This window comes from Pogoniulus pusillus, chromosome 7, assembly GCF_015220805.1.
Source record: "Pogoniulus pusillus isolate bPogPus1 chromosome 7, bPogPus1.pri, whole genome shotgun sequence".
NCBI classification, from domain to species: domain Eukaryota; kingdom Metazoa; phylum Chordata; class Aves; order Piciformes; family Lybiidae; genus Pogoniulus; species Pogoniulus pusillus.
This window is the reverse complement of record NC_087270.1, coordinates 5364348-5391947: the sequence shown is the minus strand read 5'-3', so window position 1 is coordinate 5391947 and position 27600 is coordinate 5364348. Positions and strand designations below refer to the sequence as shown.

At 40.2% G+C, this 27600-nt stretch overlaps 1 protein-coding gene across 1 annotated transcript in view; it reads left to right on the top strand.

Moving 5' to 3' along the window:
- CD2AP (CD2 associated protein) overlaps nt 1-26374 on the top strand; it is a 72287-nt gene extending 45913 nt beyond the window's left edge. Inside the window, exons 5-12 of the mRNA XM_064146760.1 lie at nt 931-1051; nt 3862-4049; nt 7356-7464; nt 16093-16184; nt 18445-18549; nt 21241-21277; nt 21613-21675; nt 26211-26374. Coding sequence (XP_064002830.1) covers nt 931-1051; nt 3862-4049; nt 7356-7464; nt 16093-16184; nt 18445-18549; nt 21241-21277; nt 21613-21675; nt 26211-26374 — 879 coding nt within the window. The remainder of the gene's footprint in view (nt 1-930; nt 1052-3861; nt 4050-7355; nt 7465-16092; nt 16185-18444; nt 18550-21240; nt 21278-21612; nt 21676-26210) is intronic.
- Nucleotides 26375-27600: the final 1226 nt, after the last annotated feature.

Sequence of the window (27600 nt, the reverse complement as noted above, 5' to 3'; positions counted from 1 at the left end):
GAAATCATAGTTTTGAAACTCATGTCTTCTGATGTAAATTGAAGCAGTTCAATGGGTATGAGACCAGTGGGAATAGAATGATGGAATCCCAGAATGCGTTAGGTTGGGCCTTTAAAGTTCATCTAGTCCAACTCTCCTGCAGTGAGCATAGATTCACAGAATCATCTGAATTGGGAAAGACCTTTAAGATCATTGAATCCACCCAAATTTAGTGCTAAACCATGATCCTTAGCACCATGTCTACAAGTCTTCTAATCATCTCCGGGAATGGGGATTCAACCACCTCCTTGGAGAGTCTATTCCAGTGGTTGAGAGCCCTTTCAGTAAAGAAAGTTCTTCTAATACTCACTCTAAACTTCCTCGGGTGCAGCTTGAGGCAGTTTGTCTCATCTTCTCACTTGTCACTAAGGAGAAGAGTGGAGTCCAACCTCCTTTAAGGTAGGTGTGGAGAGTGAGAAGGCATCTCCTCAGCCTCCTTTTCTCTAGACTAAGCAACTCCTGTTCTCTCAGCACAAGAGGGCTGATGGAAACTGAACAAGATAGAGGTAATATTAGATGGGCAGCAAGAGTACATTAAAAAAATCTTTAGCCTAAAAGTTGCATATTTAGTTAATAAACACTTCAATTGTTTCTTCTGATAGATGTGTAATGCCTCTTATTCTGTCTTACTCTGAGAAAGAGGGTGAATATGGTCTTCTGGATTAGCTGGCAAGAAACTAGTCTTATGTCAGGATTGTTGCTGTAAAGAAATGACAATAAATTATTTTCTTGCTCTTTTCTGCCTGCTGTTTCCACATCTGTGGTAGATTTCTTTAAAGAGAAATTACGGTCATTTGAACTTCTAGACTTGTTTGTAGTTTCATAAGTGAATTACATCTGGAATTGATAAAATGTTGGTTTATTGGTAATGTGCAAAATATTTCTGTACAGGTAGAAGATGGATGGTGGAGTGGAACACTAAATGGCAAGGCAGGGTTGTTTCCTTCAAACTTCGTGAAAGAATTGGAATTGACAGATGATGGAGAAACACAGGATGCCGTGGATGACACAGGTGGTATTCTCTTTGTAATCACTTAAAGTCATTTTACATCTTGGGTATAATTGAATCATTGAATCAACCAGGTTGGAAGAGACCTCCAAGATCATCCAGTCCAACCTAGCACCCAGCCCTAGCCAGTCATCTAGACCATGGCACTAAGTGCCTCAGCCAGTCTTTTTTTGAACACCTCCAGGGACGGTGACTCCACCACTCTTTCTGGGAGGAACTTCCTCCTAACATTCAGCCCATACCTCACCCAGCACAACTTGAGACTGTCTCCTTGTTCTATTCCTGGTTGCCTGGGAGAAGAGACCAACCCCCACCTGGCTATAGCTTCTCTTCAGTTAGTTGTAGACAGTAATGAGATCACCCCTGAGCCTTCTCTTGATAATATGATTGGTAATTGATAATATTATGCTTCTGGAAGGGCATTGGGAGCAAGAAAGAGCTTTTGAGTGTAATTTGTTTCATTATGCTTCTAGCACCACCAATTGTGAAGAATATTAGCTTCTTAAGAATGGTAAGCAACTTCATTCTAGAAAGTCTTGATGCTGACTATGAAGATCCCTTGCTTGCTAATGTATGTCCTGCATTTGATCACTAGAAGTTTTACCATGTCATATACCTGAACTATTTAGCATTGGCTAATAAAATATTCTTCCATTTAATAGGTTGGTTGTTTTTTGACTCATGTCAGAGATACAAGTTCTCTAACAAGAAATTTCAGCATTTAGTATGTCAGTTGAGAATTAAAACAATGTATTAAGACTCAGTGTGAATCCTAGAAAGGGGGCTGTGTTTGTTTACTGTGTTTTAGTTTAACAATTAAATGGACATGATTTAGCACCAGACTTGATAGAGTTGGGTATTGCTTAGACTTGATGATCTTGAAGATCTTTTCCAACCAAGCTGATTTTGTCATCTTAGCAGTCATGAAAGTGTTAGCTGCTTAGACAGTTGTGTGTAAGGAAAAATATCTTTAATGTGTTTGGGTTTTGGGTTTTTTTTTGCTAATTATGGGAATAATTGCAGTAGCACAGGCTTGTTTGTCTTCAGCAGTCCCAGACAGCTGTCTCCATGGAGGTAAAGTACCCTAAATTTAGTGGGGTCTGGTGAGATGAATTTACAAATGCTTATGTGTTGGTCTTAATTCCTGAATGTTGAGGTCGGTGAGACTGAACAGCAACTTAGAGTAATTGTATTTTCTGTCAGCGACTATCAAGTTAGGATTTTCAGCTTCTCCCCCCCTCCCCCCCCCCCCCACGAGGTTATCTTTTAGTGCTCAGTACTTTCACAGTCATCTCAAGTGTTTGCAGTTCTTTCCTCACTCCTGGGGAAACTGTAAATGCCCCATTCACTGAGCTATGGTCTATGAAAAAATGCAACCTGGACTTTCCTAATCCATGAAATTTGTAGCTTTTTAGATATCCAAGAGAGATATAAAACAGACCTTAAGTGGACTTTAAAGGTCAGCAAATTTGACTCACCTGCTTAAGGCCAGGTTCTACTAGACCAGGACACTTGGGGCCACATCTAGCCTGGCTTTGAACACTTCCAAGGCTGCAGCCTCCACAACTTCTTTGGACAGCTTGTTCCAGTGCTTCCCCACTCTCATGGGGAATAATTTCTTTCTAATGTCAAATCTAAATCTAACTTCTTCAGTTTGAAGCCGTTACTTTTTGTTGGGTAATGGCTTACGACTTTTAACTGTATCAGATTTAAATACATTTGCAAGAAACTCTTTGCAGTTATTTTTGATAATGCCTTTAGAGCAACACTTGGTTATCTTTTGGTTCCCTACTGAAACACACTTTCCTCCCCACCCCCGCCATGGCTGTTGGAATATGGTAGGACTCAATATCAATCTTTATTGATTATCGCTTACGCAGCTGTAGCTGTGCAAATGACAAGCTTTTAAGTGTTGGACTGAAACCTGATCTTCAGAGAATGCATAAGCAGAGCTTCAGAAAGCTAATGGAAAGCATTAACATTAACAGGCTTTGGAGCCTGAGTGGTAATTGAAATGGCAAGAGATGCTATGATCTAATGAGTTAGTTACCAGAGTATCTGGTGCAATACTGCTGTCGTGTCAGAAGGTTCTATGTTAAATATACAAGAACAAATGTGTGGTATTATAGAATAGAATCATAGAATCAACCAGGTTGGAAGAGACCTCCAAGATCATCCAGCCCAACCTAGCATCCAACCCTAGCCAGTCTACTAGGCCATGGCACTAAGTGCCTCATCCAGGCTTTTCTTGAAGACCTCTAGGGACGGTGACTCCACCACCTCCCTGGGCAGCCCATTCCAATGCCAATCACTCTCTCTGCCAACAACTTCCTCCTAACATCCAGCCTAGACATCGCCTAGCACAACTTGAGACTGTGTCCCCTTGTTCTATTGCTGGTTGCCTGGGAGAAGAGACCAACCCCCACCTGACTGTAGCCTCCCTTCAGGTAGCTGTAGACAGCAATGAGGTCTCCCCTGAGCCTCCTCTTCTCCAGGTTAAACACCCCCAGCTCCCTCAGCCTCTCCTCATAGGGTTTGTGTTCCAGGCCCCTCACCAGCTTTGTCTCCCACCTCTGGACACCTTCCAGCACCTCAACATCTCTCTTGAATTGAAGGGCCCAGAACTGGACACAGCACTCAAGGTGTGGACTGACAAGTGTTGAGTACAGTATAGCTACAGTACTCTTCCTGGAGAACCTGTTTAGCATGAGCAGTGTATGCAGCTGTGTTACACTTTTTTCCCCAAAGAAGCAAATAAAAAAATTTGGCTATTAAACCAACATTTTTCTTTCTTTTTGTTTTTTAACTTTCAGAGCCTGTTTTCAGTAATCATACCTCACCTGTGGCATCTCCAGGAAATGGGAACGAACCTGGAACTGGACCAGCAGCACAGCCAAAGAAAATCAGAGGTATTGGGTTTGGAGATATCTTTAAAGAAGGCTCAGTGAAACTTAAGACAAGATTGTCCAGTAATGAATCGGAAGATAAAAAGCAAGATAAGGTTTGTAGTGATTCATGTTTTTATTTTTGAGTCTTCTATCATAATAATTTCAGAGACATGGAATCCTAGAGATGCTGAACACACCATCAGTATTGTTCCATAGTCACACCACAATCATCTCATAGGACTGCTGCCTCCAAAACAAAATCACTCCCACCCTCCACCAGCTCAAACTTTTCATTGTAACATTGATTCCAAAAGGTTTAATCAGCTGCCTTGGTGTTTAAAACGTTAGAGAGGGAGAACTAAGTTGATACAAAATTTGTTTCAGAGCAGTGCAGTTAAGACATAGTGACTTTTCAAATGCATCTGCAGTACCAGGTCTTGAAGTTCTCTTTGTAACAAGTTTTGTATCTTGTCTAGTACAAGACTATCACATCTTATAGAAGTTAAACTTAGCCTTTAAAACAAGGAATATTTTGAGTTTCTTCAGTTTTTGACGTTTTGGTGCATATTGAGATTGTTGCTTCAGGTGCCAACTATTATTACCAGTGTCCATCGGTGCACATTACCAAGCTTTTGGCTGTGGTGGTGTCTCAGGTTAGTGAGTTGCATAAACTGCTGATCATGTAAAAATACTGTTCTGTGATTTTGCATCTTCTTTCATTTTCCCTTCCCCTATTTTGTGAGTTAGTGGGAAAAAGGAACACTTTTCTCTGTATTGAAGTTACAGCTTAGGAGGGAACGGATACTGTGATGAAAGTGGAATTGCCTTAGGTTTGGGGTTTATTTTGATCTGAACCTGAGATTGATTTTTCCCCCATGGAAACACAACAATGATGCTTAATCTTTTGTCTTGAACTTAAGCATCAAGAGTTTATATATAGAGTTTTAAGTTTTGCTAAATAAAAGGCAGTTAAGATAATCCAGTGTTTCAGTGGTCTGTTAAAGAAAGCTTTGTTGACAATTTTGGGCTTTTCTTGTGTGTTTGTGAATTGTGGCCCTTAATTCTGTTTTGCTGATTGATTTGCTTTTCTCTACTGCCCTGGAAATAATTGTAATGGTGTAATGAAAAAGGTGAGGTGAGTTTCTGGGACAGACACTTCCTTGAATGTGCTTTCCCTCAGTAGAAGTTCTAAGAGTAATGCTCAACTGCCTATAGACATGGCATGCACCTTCTGGACCAGTCAAAACATCAGATGATTCAGAAAATGGAAGTTAAAAGTGTGATGCCTTCTGTTTAAGGCTCTGGGAGGATTATCTCCTAAGGAAGGTATTATTCAACTTGGAAAAGCAAAGACCCCATGGAGGCCTTATGATGTCCTTTCAGTATGTAGAGTGAGAGAGACTTTTTACTGAGCTGGTAGTGACAGAACAAGAGGCAATAATTTTAAACTGAATGGGGGTAGATTTAGATTGGACATAAAGAAATTGTTCATGTTGAGGGAGGTGAGAGAGAACAGGTTGCCCAGGTAAGTTGTGGTTGTGCCATTGTTGGAAATGTTCAGGGTTAAGTTGCACAGGTCTTTGAGCAATCTGATCGTAGTGAAAGATGTCCCTAACCCATTTCTAGGAGGGTACATTGGCTTTCCCTATTCTTTCCAGGCATTGTTCCTTGAAGTAGGAGTTTTTGGGATTACTGTATTTCCATGTGGCTGCTATTAGACTAAGGTTTCAGGACCTAGCTTTCAATTTCTTGTCATGAAATTGATTATTCTAAATTGAGAGTAAAAAGAGCCTATTTAATGATGTATATAAACACTGAAATATGTTTATGCCTTGTTTCATTAGTTGGCTTGTCTGGAAACTGTTGTAGGCCATTCTCAGCAGGGGGGGGAAATGAAGAAAGAAAGCAGTTTTGCATAGCTTAAAGACAATGAAATAAACGGTTGAGTTTAGGACTTCATTTTCTGTTTATTTGTTGCAAATACAATCCCAGATGTGCACATGCTTTGAAAATTATACCGACTGCCCTAAGGAGATAAGTCTCATGAAGGTCTTGTGAAAAGGGATGACTTTGTTCTCAGCTCACTTTGAAATTAAATGCAGGGATGATGTCAGCCTTTAAGTAAGGACAGAGCCATCATTAGGAAACTGTAGAGAAGGCTGCATCTTTTTCCCTTGGGGAATTCTGGGATGGTTCATCATAGGAAGTCTGAGCATTGATGTACCTGAAATGCTCCGGAGTACATTTGTGTCCCTTTAGGAGAGCTTCAGCTGGTCCCAGCATCCTGCTCAGGCTATTTATACCCTGCCAGCTTAGACTTCCTCTCATACTCCTAATGGCATCTTGTTTTGGAAAGGGGAAATGTAGGGAACTATTTCCATGTTGGACTCGTTGAATCCCATAGGTGGTTTATTTTAGTGCTTCCTTCTTATAAGCCTTCTGGGGTGAGGTAAATTGCATATGTACTTCATGGACATCCCAAGTGACTGTGGCTTCCTCTGTGGCATGTCAGAGGTACAGACACCAGCCTACAGGCATCATCTGATTTTAAGGAGAGTAGCTTTAGTTTCTTTGACAGTAGAAAGTTAAAATGAACAGAGTGTCTAAAGGCAGTGGAATTTTTCACATCAGTAACACCATTAGGACCGCTCAGGTAAGTATTGACTGTAAGATCATATTCTATGTTTGTAGCTCATTATGCTGTGAAGAAGTGGATGCAGCTGAAGCTGTCTGAATCTTCCTGGCAGCTCAGTAAGTCACCTGGGGGGAAAAAAAGAATATTAAAAAATAATATGGAAACTTGGTTAGATCTTCATTCTGAAACTTGTTATGGTTGCAATGCCTCTGTGGTTTTTAGGTTTGAGAGACATCCTCCATGATATTTGTTCTATGTACCTTATGAATGGCTAAGAGTGAAGGGAAGTTGGGATGGCTTTTCATGTGCTCTGATATTTGTTTGAGTAGCTAAAAATTGATTTGCTCTTCAGGTGAGGTGGTGTGTGGCTACTGAACCTTCTGCTGTATTTCAGTGCAAAGTAAGCATGGTCAGTGAGTTATTTTCAGCAAAGCTATTAAATGTCTGCTCCTGTGCTGGAGCAGGCAATTTTCAGGATGCTGGAAGCGTAACATTTGAAACTGTCAAAATGTGATTGCAGAAGCATATCTTGCTATGTCCTGAGTTGACTTCCATTTTGAAAGATGTACTCTGACTTTAGTCAGTAGATAAAATGCTAATTGCAGTGGCTGTAATGAAATAGCTACAGTAAGTTATATATTTAATGGGAAAGCTCATCAGGTCTCTTGGAGATGGTAATCTGTGTCACCTCAGCTGTTGAAAACCTGAGTGTGTTGTGTAGTCTAGTTAAAAAATAAAACTTATGAAGAATTTTTGTTAACAAAGTTCTCTTTTGTTCATATAGCCATTACCTAATCATCCCCCTGGAACAAAGCTAATTCATTTTCCCAGTACAATAAAAACTGAAAACTCATCAGAAGTAGTAAAATCTGAAACAGAAAGTAAATCAAAAGGTAAGGCTGATGGAAATTTACATCTATGACTTTGTAGAGCTCTTTGGAGAAGTACTTCATTGTCAAATTGTTTGTTTGGTGTTAAAATCTTTTGTGTATTCTGGGGTTTTGTGTAATATTTGAGGAGTTATAGAAGTTTTATCACAGCAATCTCTTAGCAAATTAGTGCAATGTTTCAATAGATTCCTAGATTCGTAGAATGATTTGGGTTGGAAAGGACCTTAAAGGTTCCAACCCAGCCCCCCTCTATTAGACAGAGATGCCCTCCACTAGATGAGGTTGCTCAAGGCCTCATCCAGACTGGCCTTGAACATCTCCAGGGAGGGGGCATCCATGACCTTCCTGGGCACCCTCTTCCATTGTCTCACCACTGTGAAGAGTAATTTTTTCTAATACATGCTCAAACTGTCTTATTTTCTGCCTACCTTTTAGTGTTCAGATAGGATGCTGGAAGTCATAGAATGGTTTGGGGTGGAAAGCACCTTAAAGATCATCTAATTCTGACCACACCCCTATGAGCAGGGGCACCTTCTGCTAGACCAGGCTGCTCAGAACCCCAGCCAACCTGCCTTTGAACACTTCCAGGGTTCCAGCCTCCACAACTTCTCTGGCCCAACTGTTCTAGTGCCTCACTGCCCTCCTGGGGAAGAATTTCCTCCTAATGGCCAACCTCAATGTAGCTTCTCTAGTTTGAAGCTATTACCTCTTCTCCTACATGCCTGTGTAAAAAGTCCTTCTCCAGCTGTCCTGTAAGTCCCTTTCAAATACTGTAAGGGTGCTCTAAGATCTAGAGAAACAAAGGCTCTGGGGAGAAGAACAACTCCAACTCTCTGAGTCTGTCTTCATAGAAGAGGTGTCTCAGCCATCTGATCTTTGTTGTCCTTGTTTTAACCCACTCTTAACAGTTCCATGTGTTTTTTGTGTTGCGGACTGCAGAGCTGGACATAGTACTCCAGATGGGGTCTTAGGAGTAGAGGGGGAGAAACCCCTCTTCTGACCTGCTGGACATGCTGCTTTTGATGCAGCCCAGGATTTGTTTGGCTGTCTGGCCTTCAGGCACACATTGCCAGCTCATCTAGAGCCGCTTGTCAGTCAGCACTCCTAAGTCTTTCTTCTCAAACCTATTCTCTATCCATTCCCTGCCCAACCTGTATTTGTACTTGGGATTGCCCTGACCCAAGTGCAGGACCTTGCACTTTGCTGCTCTGAACTTCATGAGGTTCACCTCTCAAGCCTGTTGAGATCCCTCTGGATGGCACTCCTTCCCTCCAGCATGTCAACCACCCAACACAGCTTGGTTATGTCAACAAGCTTGCCTGGGGGTGCCTCAATCCTACTGTCCTTGTTGCCAACAAAGACGCTGAACAGTGCCAGTCCCAGTACTGACCCCAGAGAAACACTCAAGTCTATTGCTCCTAACTCAGTTTCCACCTCTGAATTATGAAAGCTACTCTTTAGGCTTAGAATTTACTGTAGAGTTGCTAGTATGCTGTTGGAACTGTGTGTCGCAGTTTCTTGCATCAGGAAGTTGGTGCCCATGTCCTGTTGCTCCCTGAAAAATCAAGTTCCATTGCAGTCCTCTTTGCAATAATTTCATTTTTATTATCTCCTAAGAACTTACGTCTTCATTTGGCTCTCCAATTGCATGGTTTTATCTAGAGAGAGATATTTAAACCAACCCAAAACATTTTGTTTGAGTGCCAACCCTGTGTAAAGAATTACCTTCAATTATATGAGGTGAGGACAGCTCGTTTCACTTGGTTCCGTCCTAGAGGGTTGTATTTTTACTTCTGTATTGCAATTTCAAGTCTATTTTTGTTTTCTGAGGAAATACCTTGTTTTGGTGTCAGGAGGTTGTTTTATATAGAATACATAATTTGCAGAAATAAGAAAACTGCCTCAAACAATTGCCTTTTTGCCTGTGTTGAGGACTTGTGTAACCTGGCACAAGAGGGCATGTGAAATGGCACATTGTTAGTCAGAGCCCTAGTTACATCTACAGCAGGCAATAGAGCATTCCTCCCATACGAGCCATATTTGGCCTTTATTGAATTGGATAGCTATAAATATCCATTTCTTGTTTAGGTAAAAATCATCATGTGGTTCAGCACCAAACTACATGAAGTTAGATAGTAGTTGGACTCCGAAAGATCTTTTCCAACCAAAGTGATTCTACAATTTTGTGTTTATTAACTGCTCATTACTGTCAAGAAATATTTGCTGTAAGGGCTTTATGTGGTGAAGCATACATAAGAAGCTTGTGTACAACACATTTGATGGAAATTGAGGCTTGCTTGCAGTTTCGAAACCATTACTGAATTTCAGAGTTGGGATAGTCATAGGATCTTGCTTTTAAACTGTTCCAGTGCTGTTGCTGGAAGAGCCAGCAAGATTGTGTGCAGCCCTAAGCATCGTCCAGTGTGACTTGTATGATGCTTGGCGTAAAGGTTAAACCAGCTCTGCCTAAGAAATCTGAGCTTTCAGTGCTGAACACTCAGAACATGAAGTATTTCCACGTTTCATAATTTCAGATGCATCACGTGCTAAAAACATAGAAATTGGATTAACCCAGTAGCCATGGTGAGTTTCTGCTCCCCACAGAATGAATGCATCAGAAAGGAACTTAAATATGATAGTAGTAGGTGTTGTAATGGAACATCAGTAGAATTATAGCATTGTTTGGCTTGGAAAACACTTTTAAGATCATTAAGTTCAACAATTATCTGACTCTGCCAAGTCTGGTGCTAAACCATGTTCCTTAGCACCACATCTTTGTAGCTTTTAAACACTTCCAAGTATGGGGACTCCAGCATCTCTCTGGGAAGCCTATTCCAGTGTTTCATAACCTTTCTAGTCAAGAAGTTTATCCTGATCTAACCCCCTCTGCTAGAACTTGAGGACATTCCTCTTGTTCTAGCACTTAAAACTAGGGAGAAGTGATCAACTCCAGCCTGGCTCAACTATTTTCAGGGAGTTGTATAGAGCAACAAGGTCTCCTTGCAGCCTCCTGTTCTCCAGGCTAGAAATACCCCAGTTCCTTCAGCCACTCCTCATAAGACCTGTTCTCCAGACTCTCCAGCAGCTTTGCTACCCTTCATGAGACCAGCTCTAGCATCTCAATGTCATTCTTACAGTGAGGCCCCTAAAGTGAACACAGTATTCCTCAGCAGTGCAGACTACAGGGGGACAATCATTTCCCAGGTCCTGCTTGTCACACTAAGAATTCTGATACAGGCTAGGAGCTGTTTGGCTTTGAGCACACACGAGTTCATATTCATCTGGCTGTTGATCAAACCCCCCAGGTCTTTGTCTGCTGGACACCTTTGCAGCCACCCTTCCTGAAGCCTGTAGCGTTGTGACCCAGGTGCAGGACCTGGCGCATGGTGGTGTTGAATCTCGTATGGTTAGCATCAAGGCATTGATCCAGCACATCCAGATCCCCTTGTAGACCCTTCCTACCTTTGAACTGATCAGTGTTCTCTTCCATCTTACTGTCATCTGCCGACTTACTGAAGGTGCACTCAGTAGAGCCTTGTGCAGATTGCTGAAGAGAACTGGCCCCACTACTGAGCACTGAAGAACACCGTTTGCCACCTGGTAGACAGTAGTAGGTCATACCTTCAACACCATTTAAGAACACCTTTGGAAAAAAAACCTTGATCTTCTTCCTTAATGCTTTCATTTTGAAATAGACCATATTTTGGTTTATGCATATTACCTCTAGGTTTTGAGAATGCAAAATTAAAATAAACTGTTTCATCTAATAGGAAATAAACAGATCTCTGAAATGTTTAGACTAGTCTGGCTTATTTTTGTGGTGCTCTGCTATTTTGGGGAAGCTTGTTTTGGAGTCCTCTATGAGTATGTAAAAGTATTTTGTTGATTTAAAAAAACCCAACCAAACACAATTTGACCTCTTTTTTTCCCCCTACTTTGTTAATATACAGTGTCTGATTCCTCCTCCTGTTATCGTTAGTCCTGAGTCTTTGGACTAAGTCTGAGACTTAGTTTTAAACTATTCTTTTATTAAAAATATTTACTGAAGTTCAGATTGACTAGTTTGTAAATACCACTACAGACTTAAGTGCTGGAAAGTTAAACTAGAATCCATCTTCATCTTGGCAACTGGCCATGTCAGGCTGACAAAGTGAGATGCTGAAGTGGCAAGTTGTGACTTTCTTGGATGGTGCTGACTGGTGGAGTCAGCAATCTGCAGGGTGAAAGCCTCACTATTTCTGCCCTTGGCAGCTAGAGCAGAGTAAAATGTCCCCTTTCTGGCATGGTTTTCTGTCTATTGTAGAACTCTGTGTATGTGAGGAAAGAAGTGCTTGGAGGTGGAGAAATAAAAGATTGTGTAGTTACTCTGCCCTGGCCAGATCCACAGGAAGTAAGGCAATGCATGCATTTTGAGAGGATCAGGATGCATAGAAAGAAATGTGTTAGTTATTCATTGCTAAAGAATATAATTATAAACTTTGATAGATTATTTGTGGAGTACTTGCTGGGATTTGTTTGGTGGATTTTTAATTATTTGGGGTTTTTTTTTAGTCATTGTCACTTCTGGGTTTGGATCTCAGCTTTGTCTTTGACATGGTGATTCTTAATTTTGACAATGCAGTCAATTTATAATCACTAGATGAATAAAGCAAGTTCTTGTACCTAGGATTAGTTGTATTGTTAGATCTCTCTCTATATATATCTATATGTCTTTTAAGTTTGACATAATGTAGCATGGTAATCATCACTGCACAAAGTAGATTTTTTTATTTAGGACTAGAATGTGCATATTTTTAGCTAAAGATTTCTGTCTTGATTAAAGGAAACACAACAAAGAGATGAAAGATCCAACTGCAACTCCCTCGTTATTTTTTATTCACCAAAAGGCAATTTAAGACTTTCAGAGGACCTTAGGAATGACTTCATATCACAGAATCACTTTGATTGGAAAAGACCTTTAAGACTGAGTCCAACCATTATCTAATTCTGTCAAGTCTGATACTAAACCGCGTCTTGTAGCACCACATCTGTGTGTCTTTTAAACACTTCCAAGGATAGGGATCCATCCATCTCCCTGGGGAGCTTGTTCCAATCTTTGAGAACCCTTTCTGTGTATAAACTTCTCATCTCCAATCTAAACCTACTCTGCTGCAACTTGAGGCTGTTTTCCTCTCATCCTTGTTACCTGGAAGAAGAGACCAACACCCACCTGGCTCCAACCTCATTTCAGGGAGTTGCAGAGAGCATTAAGGTCTCCCTTCAGCTTCCTTTTCTCCTGACTAAACACTTCCAGTTCTTTCAGCTGCTCCTCATAAGACCTGTTCTGTAGACGCTTTGCTATCTTTATTTCCAGTCCTGGTATGGCATATATCCTGCCAGGCCAGTTCAACCCTTTTTCTCCTCCTCTTGATTTGAGTGCTGGAGTGGAGTTGAATGAGCAAACAATAGAAGGTTTGGCCCCAGCAAAGCCTTAAGGGCTAGGGGCTTAGTACCATGTTTCAGGTGTCTTGTGTTGTCCCTCAATGTGCCTGCACGGTCACAGGAGGCACAAAGCATTGAATTCATTGGCCAGAACTATGATGCTAGTGCCTATTGGCCACTTTCACTTTGAAAATGATATATTTAATGGGGGATGATTTAGCAACCCAGCTTTCTGCACTGAGCCTCAACCGGGAGCAGCACCCCATTTGCAGCTTCTTAACAGAGAATCACGATGGCCACATGCTTGCCCTAGCAGCTCAGTTCTTCCCTCCTTCCCTCTGCCTGGAATATTTTGTATTTTACCCTGATGTTGTGGTTTTTAAAGCTAGCCAACAGAAATTAAACTCTTAAATGAAATTGGAGAAAAAATACAGAATTACATTTGGAGAAAGAAATAGAGAGACAGACGTTACAAAGCAATTACTGCATCCCTGGCACACCCCCTTGAATTTTCCCCCCATCCCAAAAACTAAATACAATACTCCCCAGTACTCCAATCCTTCCACACCCCCAATGCCTCTGCCATCCAAAGAGGCCTAAACAAGCCTCTGGATGCCTACTGCTTACATGTTCTTCCCAATAAAGTGTCTCCCGCCACACACACAGGGCAGGAGGGGGAGGAAAGGAGAACGAGCTGACCTTGTTGTGAGTTTATAAAGAGATAGCACAGTTATGGAATTGATTAACAATCTTCCAGTCCCCAGAAGATTTTTTTTAACCCTGTAGTTTCAACCTGGGACACAAGGGATCATTATTGTGAGTTTTGGAAGCATCTTTGTACAGCAAACTTACTCAGGGACCAAAGCATTGTGAGTAGAGATGCTGGAGTTAATGCTAAGGCTCCATAAGCATAGTTAGAATTCTTCCTGTTTTCACATTCCTGTTTTTCAAGTTCTTACTGTTTAAACTGTTTAATTCTGTGTTTATAAATGCTTCCTGTTGACCGAAAATCCAAAGAATCTCAGAGAATTTTCCCAAATTTTTAATGTTAATAATAAACATTCATACAGAAATTGATATTCATAAGCTATTATTAATTTCCACCACACTGCCTTTCTGTGGACTCACTTCAACACTTCAATATAGTTCTAGTAGTGAGGATTGATGTTCTCTAACTGGGGGGTTGATGCAGCTGCTCTTGTACTGGTGTATTTTGTCAGTGCCATGTACCCAGTAGTTCTCTTTGTTTATTGCTTCCTCATCTTTAATCTGTCAGATACAGAAATCCAGGTCTTTATATTTGCTAAAGTGTCTTAAATGTGCTGGGGCTCGAGGTGCAAGAATACTTTGTAATCAAGATTTGTATATTCGTGTGTTTTGGCCTTTCTGCTAGTTTTTGTTGTGGTGTGGGAAAGAAAAGCAAATCCTCCTGAGCTTTCACCTGAAATCATTATGGTTAATTTAATTAAATGAGTTACTGAATTGTACTGAAATGGAAAGAAAGGAATTATTTTTTTTCTGCTTTTGCAAAAGAGGCTGTGACTGCCTGCGTTGATCACTCAGTTCTAGTTTCAGGTGCTTAGCCAAGGAGTTCCTTTGTTTCAGTTAATGTAATTTCACTGCAGAATTTCAGCAACTGTGCTGATTTCTGCAATTCTGTTTGCCCATAAAGAATGTCTCCCTGAAACTAGCTCATGTAATTAATTGACCAAGGTTGAGGAAAATGTATTTACTCTCAATAAAAAGCTGAAAGGCACTTTTCATAGAATCCTAGAATCAACCAGGTTGGAAGAGACCTCCAGGATCATCCAGTCCAACCTAGCACCCAGCCCTAGCCAGTCAACTAGACCATGGCACTAAGTGCCTCATCCAGGCTTTTCTAGTTGATTGGCTAGGGCTGGGTGCTAGGTTGGACTGGATGATCTTGGAGGTCTCTTCCAACCTGGTTGATTCTAGGATTCTTGAACACCTCCAGGGACGGTGACTCCACCACCTCCCTGGGCAGCCCATTCCAATGCCAATCACTCTCTCTGCCAACAACTTCCTCCTAACATCCAGCCTAGACTTCCCCTGGCACAACTTGAGACTGTGTCCCCTTGTTCTGTTGCTGGTTGCCTGGCAGAAGGGACCAACCCCCACCTGGCTGAATTAGCTCAAAATTGAATACGTAATACTGTGGAGAGGATTAGCTGGGCTGTTGCAATTTTAACTGAGCAGTCATCTTCTGAAATCAGAGCACTTGCATTCAGTTGCTGTTGTGGATGTTTTGGAACTTAATGTGATGTCACAAAGATATACCTCTGTTCTCTGTAAATAAGGACTAGGAAACACTGGAACAAGCTCCCAGTGAGGTGGTTGAATTGTCATCTCTAGAAGTGTTTGAAAGCTGCAGACATATGGTGCTTAAGGGACATGGTTTAGCATCAGACTTGGTGTGATGGTTTGGGTGTTCCGCATCCCCCCCCCACTTTGGAAATCATCCAGACTAGACTCAGTTGGCTCTGGAAATTTGAATGAAGCTTATTATTTACAGCTTAGCTCAATATACAAGCAGATATTTACAGTATATACAGTTATAGACAGAAATATACAAGGTAAAAGGTAATACAGAAACACAACAGCTCTCCCAGAAACCCGAGTCCCCAGGAAGGGCTTCCAAACTGCCCCTTCCACATCTCCCCTACCCCTCTCAACCTTACCCCAGTCCCAAGGAAGAATGGAGGTTTGGCCAGGAGGTTAGGAAGCAAAGTGGATTAGTTAAAGAAACGGCAGAGAGGCTAGAGAGAGAGAAATGCAGCTCAGCCAGTTCCCCAGCAGAAGTGGTTATGTTTTTATTTCTTGTTCTTATACATCTCAGCAAGCCTATGAGGGAAGTAGATATCACCATTATTTTCCTTTCACAGCCTGTAATCTACTTCTTCTCACCAAAACATCCTAGCTAGCTTCAAACTAGCACACTTAGACAACTTAAATAAAGCTTGGACTTGATGATGTTAAGGGTTTTTTCAACTGAACTGATTCTGTATTTAATCTTGTTTTTCTTATTCAGATGTTCAGTCATAAGGCAATCTCAGGTGAGTGGACTAGAAGGAAAGTGTGAATATAGTGTTAATTTCTGAGCTTTCCTTTTAGACAGCATAAGTGAGCTGGTATTATATCTTCTACTGCCCTTAGTATGCAGATGTGGTTAATGATGTTTCTTTGTTTCAGCCAAGGAATATTGCAGGACAGTATTTTCCTATGAAGGCTCAAATGATGAACTCAGCTTTAAAGAGGGCGAGATCATTCAAATAATAAGTAAGGTAAGACAGTGGGTCTCTTTTAAACATTTATATAGCTTTTGGAATTTTGGATGGGTAGATAATGTGAGGTCTCTTCCAACCCTGATGATACTGTGATACTGTGGTAATGTGTAAAATAGGAAAGCAGGAGAATCTGTTGGGGTGGGTATTCCTGTAGACTGTTTTGTCTCATGTGAGAGTCAACTCTTTGCTTCTGTACTAGGTGGAGATACAGTTGTACTTGTTTTTTCTGGAGTGGAGAGTTATCTTAGATTCCTCAAAGGCCAGATAGAGCAGTGTGCACCCAGTACCAACTAACTTTTTGGTGAGGAAGTTGTGAAACCTTTGTAAATAGCCCTTGAACCTTCACTACTTGTACTTTTTCTCTGGTGATTCGTCATGCTGACCCAGAGGTGGTGGTTGAAAAGTATTATTGTGTCAAAAGACAAAAAAATAAAGATCTGTATGTATTGATTTTATGTATTAAAGATATTTGCTCTGGTTTATGGCTTTTTTTATATTAGGACAATGAAGTCTAGGTGTTAGGGACACTTGATATTTCAGAATAACCATACTGTTAACTGTCTGACTATTTAGAGAAACATAATTACTTAGTTGAATGCTTTTACTTGTGTTGAATCTTAAACCCACCATTTTGAAAGGTTATGTAGTTGTAGAGATGGTTTGAAACAAGAGGTGAACCTACCCATACTTAAATTTCCTTCTGTACTCTGCAGCCTTTTATTGTTTTTAGGTGATGTGCAGAATAATGACTTGCCTACAAAACGTGGGGAGTTTCTTTTTTCTGTTACCAGCTTTCATACAGTTGCAGAAGAAATGCAATACTTCTTTTTTATTCCTGTAGGAGGATTTTAAATTTCATGGAGAAGTTGGCCACTCTTTACTATTAATGACTGTAGGTACAGTGGAAAAGAGTTGCTGTTGAAGGCACTTTTAAAAATAGGACACTCCTTGCCCCATCTTTGCTGAATATCTTCCCTCTCTATCCTCTTAAAGCTGATTTACCCAAAGCATAGACAGTTCACACTGGAGAGAATATTTACCCAGAGCAGAGCTTTACCTCCAAGACTTTCTGAAGAGTATATTATGTAACTTTCACATGCCTGCTTCAATCCAGGCTTTAGATCTTGGCCAATGTTATTTTGCTTTTGGCAGGCATGCTTTATGTAAAGCCTGCCCACCTTGGCTGTTTCTTCTGCATGTGATCATTTCCCATGGAGTTGTCTCTGACTTGCTCATATGCCTTAGCACTGGCTGAGTGAATAAGGCAAAGGATGCCTTATTCCATTCATGACTGCACACTGTTCAGAAATTGAACTCTGTAGTGTTTAGTTTAAAGGATGTCAGAGAGAGAAATGAAAAGAAAAAACCTTCTGCAAACCCTTCCTTTCAGCACTAGTCACCTACTGAGATGTTCTGCCTGCTGATTTCTCCTTTAGTGTGGGGTGGGATTTTTCTAAAAAAAAATTACTTTCTATTCTATTTCCCTCCCACCTCTTCTTCACCTGTTCAGTGTTAGCTGAACTGAGTGCTGAATTTTCCTTGATGTTGAACTTTGAGATGAACCACTTGGTGCTACTGACAGTGACACTTACGTGCAGGAGTGACATCTGAAGTATTTTAGATCTGAGGCATGGAGGAAAACTGTTGGTGCTGCTAAAATATTCCAATATCCTGTTTTCTGTTATGGGCAAACTAAGGCTTTGATCCAGTAAGACCACGTGATGGATTTCTGTGCCACTGAATTAATTCTGTATTACTTTTTTCTTATGTCTTAATGTGGTTAATTTTTCCCTCAGTAAGGTATAGCCTCTTGCTCTTCACTCATTTCAGTCCAGTAAACTTAATCAATCATGTCAGAATCACTTTTATTTAAAAGAATTGTGTTCATTCAATGACACTTGAAGTATTCACTGATTAAGTTGCTGATCAAGGAAGCTGAGAACATTGTGCATTGGGCCATAACTGGGTTTATTTACTTTGCTTCCTTTTGTAGATCTTCTCTTTATACCCTTATCTCATATGTGAGGTACTATAATTTCACCCTACTTTTTAAAAGACAAAAATTGAACAAACCTGATTTATCTCTGGTTCATTCCTGTTGTGAAGATGGTCAAAAAATATCTCTTATAAATGCGTGCTTTTGACAATCAGTTCTTTTATGTGATGGATAAGGGCAAAAACCCTCCAGCCTGTTCTTGTAACTGTATCTTTTCAGGAGTAGTAGTAAATACTGATTGAAATGTCCTGTTTATTTTAGGACACTGGAGAGCCAGGCTGGTGGAGAGGAGAACTCAATGGTAAAGAAGGAGTCTTCCCAGATAATTCTGCTGTTCAAATACAAGAGTCTGATAAAGAGTTTCCTGTAAGTTCTTAAATGTATTATATACCATCAGAAAAGTCTTCATGGAAGTGCAAAAAATAACAAATTGTGTTCACAGGACATTATGCCTGGGAGAAGAGGCCACCCCCTAGCTGGCTACAATGTCCCTTCAGGTAGTTGTAGACAGCAATGAGGTCACCTCTGAGCCTCCTCTAGGCTAAACAACCCCAGCTCCCTCAGCCTCTCCTCATAGGGTTTGTGTGAAGCTGGGGTTGAAAGACTTAAATGTTAATGTTTGTGTACTTGGAGTCACACCTTTGAGTACTGTGCTCAGTTTTGGGGCCCTCACTACAAGAAAGTCCTTCACGAAAAGGCTTATCAAAGAGTGGAATAGACATCCCATTGAGGTGGTTGAATTGCCATGGCTGGAGGTGTTCAAAAGGTGCAGAGGTGTGAAGGGACATGGTTTAACACCAGATTTGGTAGAGTGAGATAATGGTTGGGCTCTGATCTTGAGCATCTTTTCCAACTGAAACAGTTTTGTGATTCTGTGATTCCATGATTAAACTGAAGCATGATTTCCCAGATTAATTGTAATCAATTGTAGAGAAAAAGATGTAGATGCAAGCTGTATGTAACTGCTAAATTAAGTCTATACTATTTGAAAGGAAATGAACAGTTTGTCTCTTCCACCTGCAGTCCTTTAACTATAATTACAAAATGCTGAATGACTCTTGTAGGACCAACTGGGACTTTTCTGTGTTAAAACTTGACAGCAGGTTGCAATGTGTGAAGGTTAATCTTTGAGTGGCTATAGAAATACTTGTTTTTTCACCACCTTGAATGTTAACATGTAGAAATTAATGTTTTCGTGTAATACTCTTTGGTCTTTTCTTACAATTTGGGTTTGTTTTTTTTTTAATTGAGATTAGTGTGATGTTTTGGTTTGGAGAAGTTTGTGCAGCAAAGGTGTTTGTGTTGTTTGACAAATGTTTCTCATCCTCGGATGAGATGGATTCAGCTTCACATCAGCTTGACATATAAATGTCAAAGCTTGTATCTCAGCAGAACAGAATTTCAGAGTTTGTAGTGCTGTTTGGGCTGGAATTGGAGGCTTTCACAGAAGATTAATGGTTATCATCCTAGCATTTAATCTCTGTTACCTAAGATATGCAGGAGGTCTGCTTACTGCAAGTTAGCATTTTCTTTTCAACTTGATTCTGAGCTTTGCAGGGGTAAATAAATGCTGTAACATGCAGCTGGCTTCATTTGAAGGTTCAGGGGATAGTACCACTCTTGGTACTATCACACTCCAGAGAGGACAGATTGTTTTACAACAGTTTCCTTTAGACAGCCTTCACTTTGATCCTTTATTCTGGTTTGTGTAGTGTCTCAGTATGGGGATTCACCTTGCACTGAGCACCCTTGGCATTCAAGGCATTGAATGGCTAATTATTGTCATCAGCTGTTTGATACCAACTTAATAAAAACAGAGATCAGAATCTATAGTGGTTGGTTGATGCTGACCTTTAACTGTTTTTGATATAGGCAGCAGTGCTGCACAGCTGGATATTGGGCTTTTGGGAGGAAAGGTAGGAGTTACAGCACTGTTACTTAAAGAACACAAAAGCTAACGATCCTGAAACTAGAGAAGGAAACATAATACAGGTTTTTATACTTGCTTAATTACATTTCACTTGTCTGACTAAAATCTTTCTGCATAAAGAAGAGCTTAGTCAATAGTGATAGGACCACAGAAGTGAAATCCATCCACAGCAACTGTTTCAAAGATACCCACTATAAAGCATTTTTGGAGGGGCTAGAGCAGTTTGAGCCCATACAGTTCAGCAATGCTTTCATAGGCTTTTGTGATAGCTGTATCAGTGAGTCTTATTCTTAGTACAACCACAAAGACTCCTCTTGTACAGCATTTCTACGAACCAGTTTCAAGATGCAGAGGTCTGAGGTGTCTGTCCTGAGAGTGGCCACTACTCCTTCAACAGGAGAGAGGTTCAAATTCGGTTTTATTAGTTTGAGGAAAGTTATGAGTGACTGCATTTAAAAATAGAGTTATTTTCAATGTACCAACTGTGGCACTGTAATGCTTAATAATATAATTTTTAATGCCCAGGGTAGTTTGTCCAGTGAGTGATAAGGAAGCTCAAAGTTGTGTTTTCATGTAACTGTAGTGTTTGTTGCAGGTGCTGCTGATTTTCTTTCTAATGATGTTGTCATCCAGAAGCCAATTAATTGAAGTAGTTTTTCTGACGCTTGATTTAGAACCTTCTCTTTTATTTTTCATTGAAAGTGACTATTTTTGGTTCAATAATTTACCTGGCTACTCCTCCAGACTTTCGTTGTACTCACTGAAATGGAGTTTTACATACTGAAATGAGTGTAATCAGAGCAATTCTTAGGACTAGAAAAGGTGAAGTTCTTTGATTCTAATTCTTTGGTCCTTGACTGTTTATGCACATTGCTGAAATGCTGATCTTATTTAAACCTGCATTTTGTTCCTGTTCATACAACTTTGTCTGGAAGAGATCAAAGGAATTACTCCAGTTCTCTATGTTTTCCAAAGTCTGTGAAGTGATTGCCTCCTTTGTGAAGTACTTTGAAATCAGTTAGTAAACAAGCTAGGCATTGCAGTGTACACTAAACACAAACAAGTCTGTGATAGAGAATATATGTCTATTTATTGGAATCTTTGTTTGCTTTTGTTTTGTTTTGCAGAAGCCAAAGAAACCTCCACCTCCAGTTAAAAGTCCAGGTATGTAGTATAGGTATGGTGGTACATGTCTGAAGAGATACTGAATTTCAGAGGCAGTGCATAACTTCAAAAGAAATAGACTTGCATTTCTGAGTAATGCAGGCACCCATTGTCAGAGTTTGAGGTGACTTTTTTATGTTTTAAGTATTTTACTGCTGCTCTATATATGTTTTGAAATTATGACAGAACCTACTTTGGAAACACTGCAATATGCAGTTACCCTCCCTGTGAAGGAGAAAATGTGAATACAAATTGACTTATCTCATATCTTTACTTGGTAACTAAGATCATTAAAGTTCTTTGAGAAATATCTATGGCTTGTTTTTTCCATTCAGCTCCAAAGCCTGAATTGCCAGCTGGAGAGAGGAAGCTCCCTTCTTTGAGGCCTGATGAAAAAGGTGAGACCCATTTTCTCCATAGTGAATTTCAGGCTGTGCTCTTCTAAATGAGTCACAGTTTAGCTTGGCTACTCAGCTGTAGAGTTTGCAGAGCATCATGCTGCTCTTGCTGCTGTCTACTGGAATTGTCCTGTCTGATGTTGTTGAAGTGTCTTTACAGTGATTAGAGGAACTACACTTCTGTGAAGCATGTATTTCTTTGTTGCTGCATTACACTCTGAAGAGTGTTATTTGAACTGCATAATCACAGTTACTTTACAGGACTATAAAGGAATTAAAGTGACTGCACTTTTGAATAGCAATAGTAAGTGATCATAAATGAAAATGCTTTGTTCTGCTTCAGAATGTTGTGGCCAAAATCAATCAATGTGTTGGAAAGAAATACACAGAACAGTCACAGCACTCCTTAGACAAGCTGTGGTCACAATGCTCGGAAACAGACTTTTTTTGCACTGTCATTTCTTGCTATATTCCACGTTTTCCAGTTCCACAGAATTTGGAATGGGTTTTTTTACCATTTTAACACCTTTAAGTGTTCTTAAAGGACACTTGTTCTTTTTCCAAAGTTACTGTTAACAGCCAGACACGTGTCTAAAAGGCTTCTTCTCCTGTTTGGCCAAGTCAAACTGCTGAACTGTTTTGATTTTGTTTAAGCTTCTGACTTTTTCACACTTAAGAAACTCAGATGTTAGTGCAGTTTTACCATATTGCAAACCCATACTCTGTTCTATGAATAGTGAACTGTAGCTGACCAGCAGTGTTTCCACAAGTAAGCTTGCTTGATGGGCTCCTTGGCTTCCTCAGGTAGTCTTTGCAGGTTCCGTTTTAAATGAAGTACATTCTCAGGAGTTTCATATGAGAAATACTTGTTAGGGTAGATCCCTCCCCCAGTAGAATAAACTCACCACAACACAGAGGGTTTTTTTGGGAAAGTCAGGAAAAGATGAAATTTTATTTCTGATAGTTTAACAGTATAAAGAGAAATAAACTACTAGAGAAAAAAATTATAATAACCTTAAGGAAGATGGGGAAGTGGTGGTGAAGCAGCAAAAGCAGCAGCAGCCAAAACAGCAGTGGGGGAAGATAGTAGGCAGGAGCAGCTCAAGCAGCAGAAGCCATCAAGGGGCAAAGAACAAGATGTGCTTTTAGGCATAAAGCTCTTGGTGCTCCAACAAAATTATATTAACTCAGCCATTGTTGCCATTATATGGCCTATGCCTGGAATGTTCACCTCTCCCCTATATCTGAGCTGGAAAATCAACACAACTTGTTAAAATCAGCTGTGTTACCTCTGCATGTGAGCAAACAAATTGTCATCTGTTGGAAGGGTATCTTCAGGTGTTGATTGAGATCCAGCTGTATGATTCTGGAAACTTAGATTGCTTGGCTCTAGAAGTTTAAGTTTGTTTAAACTGAAGTAAGTTTAACTTGCGACTGGTTCTCTTTGTGCTGCACTCTTAAACTTTGTATAGGTGAGCATAGATTCTTCCATCTATAGATGGAGGAATAGAGGAAAAAAGGTATTGAGTGGCACCATCCAGAATGCATAGGAACATGAAAGCTGTGAAAAAGGTAAGAGAACTGTCCTTTACTGTGGAACAGGAAATGATGGAGGAGGAAAGGTTTGTCTTGTATTCAGTTGAAGGTCAGGTCTTAGAAGTTACTCTTTTAGATAGCAGTGGTGTTTCCCTAGAAGAAATGCCCATTTATCAGTTTGACTTGTGGAAAAATAACCACACTGATACTAGTGATTAAATTCATTAAGTATAAAATTATACTGTAATTAACTTTAAGAAAATTACTAATTGAGCAGCTGTAATCAAACATTATCAAACCATGTAACTTTTTAATATGTATTGGAGACTAATCTCTTTAATTGCAATAAAATAAGATTAAACATTAAAATGTAATACTTGAAGTATTTATAGCAAAGAACACTTAGTGGTATCATGTAATTTTTGTCCAAAGTCTTCAGATTAGTATTTCTATCTGTTACTACACTACTTGTTCAGAGTCAGCTGTTATCTTCTTGGTTGTGGAGCAAAATTCAAAGGAGGCATGCTGTTTTGTCCAGAAGAATTGTCTATTGCACTCGTGGTAAATAGTAACTTTTAGTATTGATTTTCCCACTTAGTTGCTTACAATTTTTATATTCACATTTTGAATAGAAGTAATTGAAGGGATAAGGGAAAAATGGTAATTCAGGAACACAATGTGATGCCAGCATTATTTCTGCCCTCTTGGTGAACTCAGTTGTTCTTAACAACAGAGGGTGTAGTTCTCACCTTGTGTTCAGCATCGCTAAATTAAAGCTAACTCAATACTAGCTGCTAGGCATTTAAGATTGGAGACTTGCATAGAGGGTCAGTAGTCAGAAGCAGTTCATACTGTTAACAGCCTGGTTTACTCAGGGCTGCCAGCACCATCATGTGGCGAAGTCCTTCCACTGCTTCAGTATATTACTTTTAACTTAAATGCTAAGGTTGGAAGGGGATGCCAACCGTTATGGGATTTCACAGAATCATAAAATTAATCAGGTTGGAAAAGACCTTCAAAATCATCAAGTCCAACCTAATTTTTGTTCATATTTCCTCCTAATGTTCAAATGTGCCGAAGTGGAAAGAAAATAGTGCCTTAAGTAACACTTTTTGTGCAGAAATAACTCTAATCAGCTTATATCCAAGTATTCCTGTGAAGAAAAAGTGTTGTTTTCCCATTTTGCTCATGGAGGACTGACACTGAGTGCTTGTAGGACTCATCCAAAGAAATTGGTCATAGACCTGACAGTTCAAGGATGCAGTTCTGGAGTGTGTTCAGAGAAAGGCTTGTGAAGGGCCTGGAACACATGACTTACAAGGAGCATCTGAGGGAGCTGGAGTTCTTCAGTCTAGAGAGGAGGAGGCTGAGGGGACATTTCCTAGCTCTCTACAACTACCTGAAGGGAGATTGGAGCAAGGAAGGGGCTGGACTCTTCTCCTTGGTGGCAAGTGACAGGAATGGAAGAAATGGTTTCAGGCTGTGCTAGGGGAGGTTTAGACTAAGTGCTTTGAAATAGTTCTTCACAAAGAGGGTTATCCAACATGGGAATGGTCTGCCCAGAACAGTAGCATGGTCACCATCCCATTAGGTGTTTAAGCAGGTTGTGGACCTAGTGCTTAAGGACCTAGTTTAGTATTGACCCTTCAGTGCTGGATCGAACATTGGACCGGGTGATGTTTGATGTCCCTTCCAACCAGGTGTTTTCTGTGGTTCTGTGAGGCCAAAGCCTATTTTTAACCATATCCCCAAATCTATAGCATCTGTAAACATCTTCCTTTAGACCAGTACTTAGTTAAATGCAAGTGGGAGGGGAGGATTGGAAGAATCAAAGCTAAAGGTTAATGTCTGCATTTAGCCTGTTTCTGGATTTAAGCTGTAGCAGTGGCTCTATCACCCAATGAGCCCTCTGCAGCAGAAAAGGGGAATCAGGAGACCCACAGGCTGAAATGGAAATGGGTTTAATGAAGCAACCATACTAATCTCAATGCCAGCATAAAATATAGGAGGAGAAGCTCCTGTTCTTAGCAACTTTCCATTTTATACTGGACGTGACATTTATGGTATGGGATATATACCTGTGAGCCAGCTTGGACCAGCTGCCTTGGCTGACTCCAAACTGCTTGCAGCAGTGGATGGCCTGTGATTCTGTCCCAGTGAAACCAGGGCAGGAAGTCTCCCCATCCTGGTTTACTGATTAACTGCCTTGTAAGTGCAGGAACCATAAAGGACTGCAACTCCTTACTGTAACCTAACAATGTTTTAAATCTTCTTGCATGTCTGACTGAACTGTTCCTTGTAAAACTATGTTATGTTAAAGTAGAAAGTATGCCCTGGGTATATGCAGGGTGTGACTAGGGAACTTGAGTTGAAGACTAATCAACTAATGCTTCTGAAGCAGTTTGAGTTTTCCAGTGTCCCATACGTTTAATGCCAGCTCCTCTGGACAGTGTTCAGTTAGGTCATGCAGTCATTGAAAAGTAAGTTGGAGCTTTGTTTGATTATCCATACTCATTGCTTATCTCAAATTTGTAGGAAGATAGACTTCATCTAAACCAATTTCAGTTGTTCAGATAAGTACTCACTTTTTTCCCTCCTTTCTTCCATACATAAAATATGCTGCTTGGGTGTGTGTAAGAAGTCTGGCTACAACAAAGCAAAAAAAAAGCAAACCCTACCTTTTTAAGAGGAGATTAAGCTGAATTCATAGAAAAGATAAAGCAGTAGCAGTGATTCTTAGCTGATATTTGCAGTGTAGTAATATGAATCCATAAGTTCTTACTACTGTTTCAGATCATTAAAAAGACATTTTGCTTACATTAACATAGTATTTTTTTAAGTTCAGGTGAGTAGTTTGTGTGTTTTTGATATCAAGACATTTGTGTATCTGTTTTTTACTTTGATCTTCAAAGAAAGTATTTGACAGCAATTGCTTTCTAATTGATTAGCATTGTTGGAACTCCAGCCCACATAAAATGTTATGGTAATTTCTTTGTCAGATGAAAAAGGAGCTGTGGATCAGAAGCCTTTGAAGCCACAAGCTCCTCAGGTACCACCTAAGAAACCTCTTCCTCCAAGCAAGACTAACAGCTTACTGAGAGCAGGGCTTCTGCACCCAAAACGTCCAGATAAACCTGTTTTGCCATCATCTGTATCCAAGTGAGTATAACTTATGTATACCAAGTATATTTTAATTGCTTTGTCATTCACTCTTTCTTCTTGCATGAGCTGGGAGGAAGCATGTTTTAAGGGTGGAAAGCATGCAGGGATAGCTTTTGCCCTACACCTACCAGTGTCTTGCTTCTCTCAAAGTATTAAAGCATAAATAACAATGGGGCAGATGAAGGTGTGAATCTGTTCAATGCTTTGCTTAAATAAGCCTGCCTTATAATGAAGAGCTAGCTAAAGTACCACTATGAGATAAAAGAATTTGTGTGCTTGGCACTTGTCAATTATTACTGCATTGGAAAAAAACCTGAAGAATTGAGCTGCACTAACATGCAGTGTTTCAGCACTTCATATAGAATGAGACAGATGGGAAGGACAAGTTGAGCACAGTACCTGTGCTAAAGATACTTGGCATTGCTCATGTGCTGTTCTAGAGAAGAAAGCACTTCATAGGGCATGGGTGAGACTGCATCTTGAGTACTCTTTTCAGTTTTGGGCCCTTTACTACAAGAGTGATGTTAAAGTGCTGGAGCGTGTCCAAAGAAGGGTAATGAAAGCTGGTAAAAGGCTCTGGAGAACAGATTTTCTGAAGAGCAGCTGAGAGAACTGAGCCTGCAGAAAAGGAGGCTGAGGGAAGACCTTACTGCTCTCTGAAGTTACCTGAAAGGAGGTTGTAGCAGGATGGGTAAAGATGTCTTTTTCAAGTAGCAAGTGTTAGAAACTCCTCAGCTTGTGCCAGGGGAGGTTTAGGCTGGACATTAGGAGCACTTTCTTCACTGAAAAGGTTTGCAAGCACATGAAAAGTCTGTCCAGGGAAGAAGTTGAGTCACCATCTCTGCAGATATTTAAAAGACGTGTAAATGTGGTGCTTGTGGACATAGTTCAGGGCAGACTTGGCAGTGCAGAGTTAATGGTTGGACATGGTCTTCACCAACTGAAATGGTTCCATGATACTGTTTTTATGCTTTGGCATAAATGATGGCAAGAAAAATGTCTCTTGTTCATTTTGTGTGATTGTGTTGTGTTGGTGGAGCTTTTTTTATCCTTTTGTCCTTGAATGATGGGACCAGACATGCAAATACTGCATGATAGAATAAAAACCATATATACAGGATACTTTGTTCTGTACCCAGAAAGAAATAACTTGTCTTTGGCAGATTTTTGCTTTACAGTAAGATTTTCATGTCAAGGATTTCTAAGTATATTTCTAACTATTTAAAG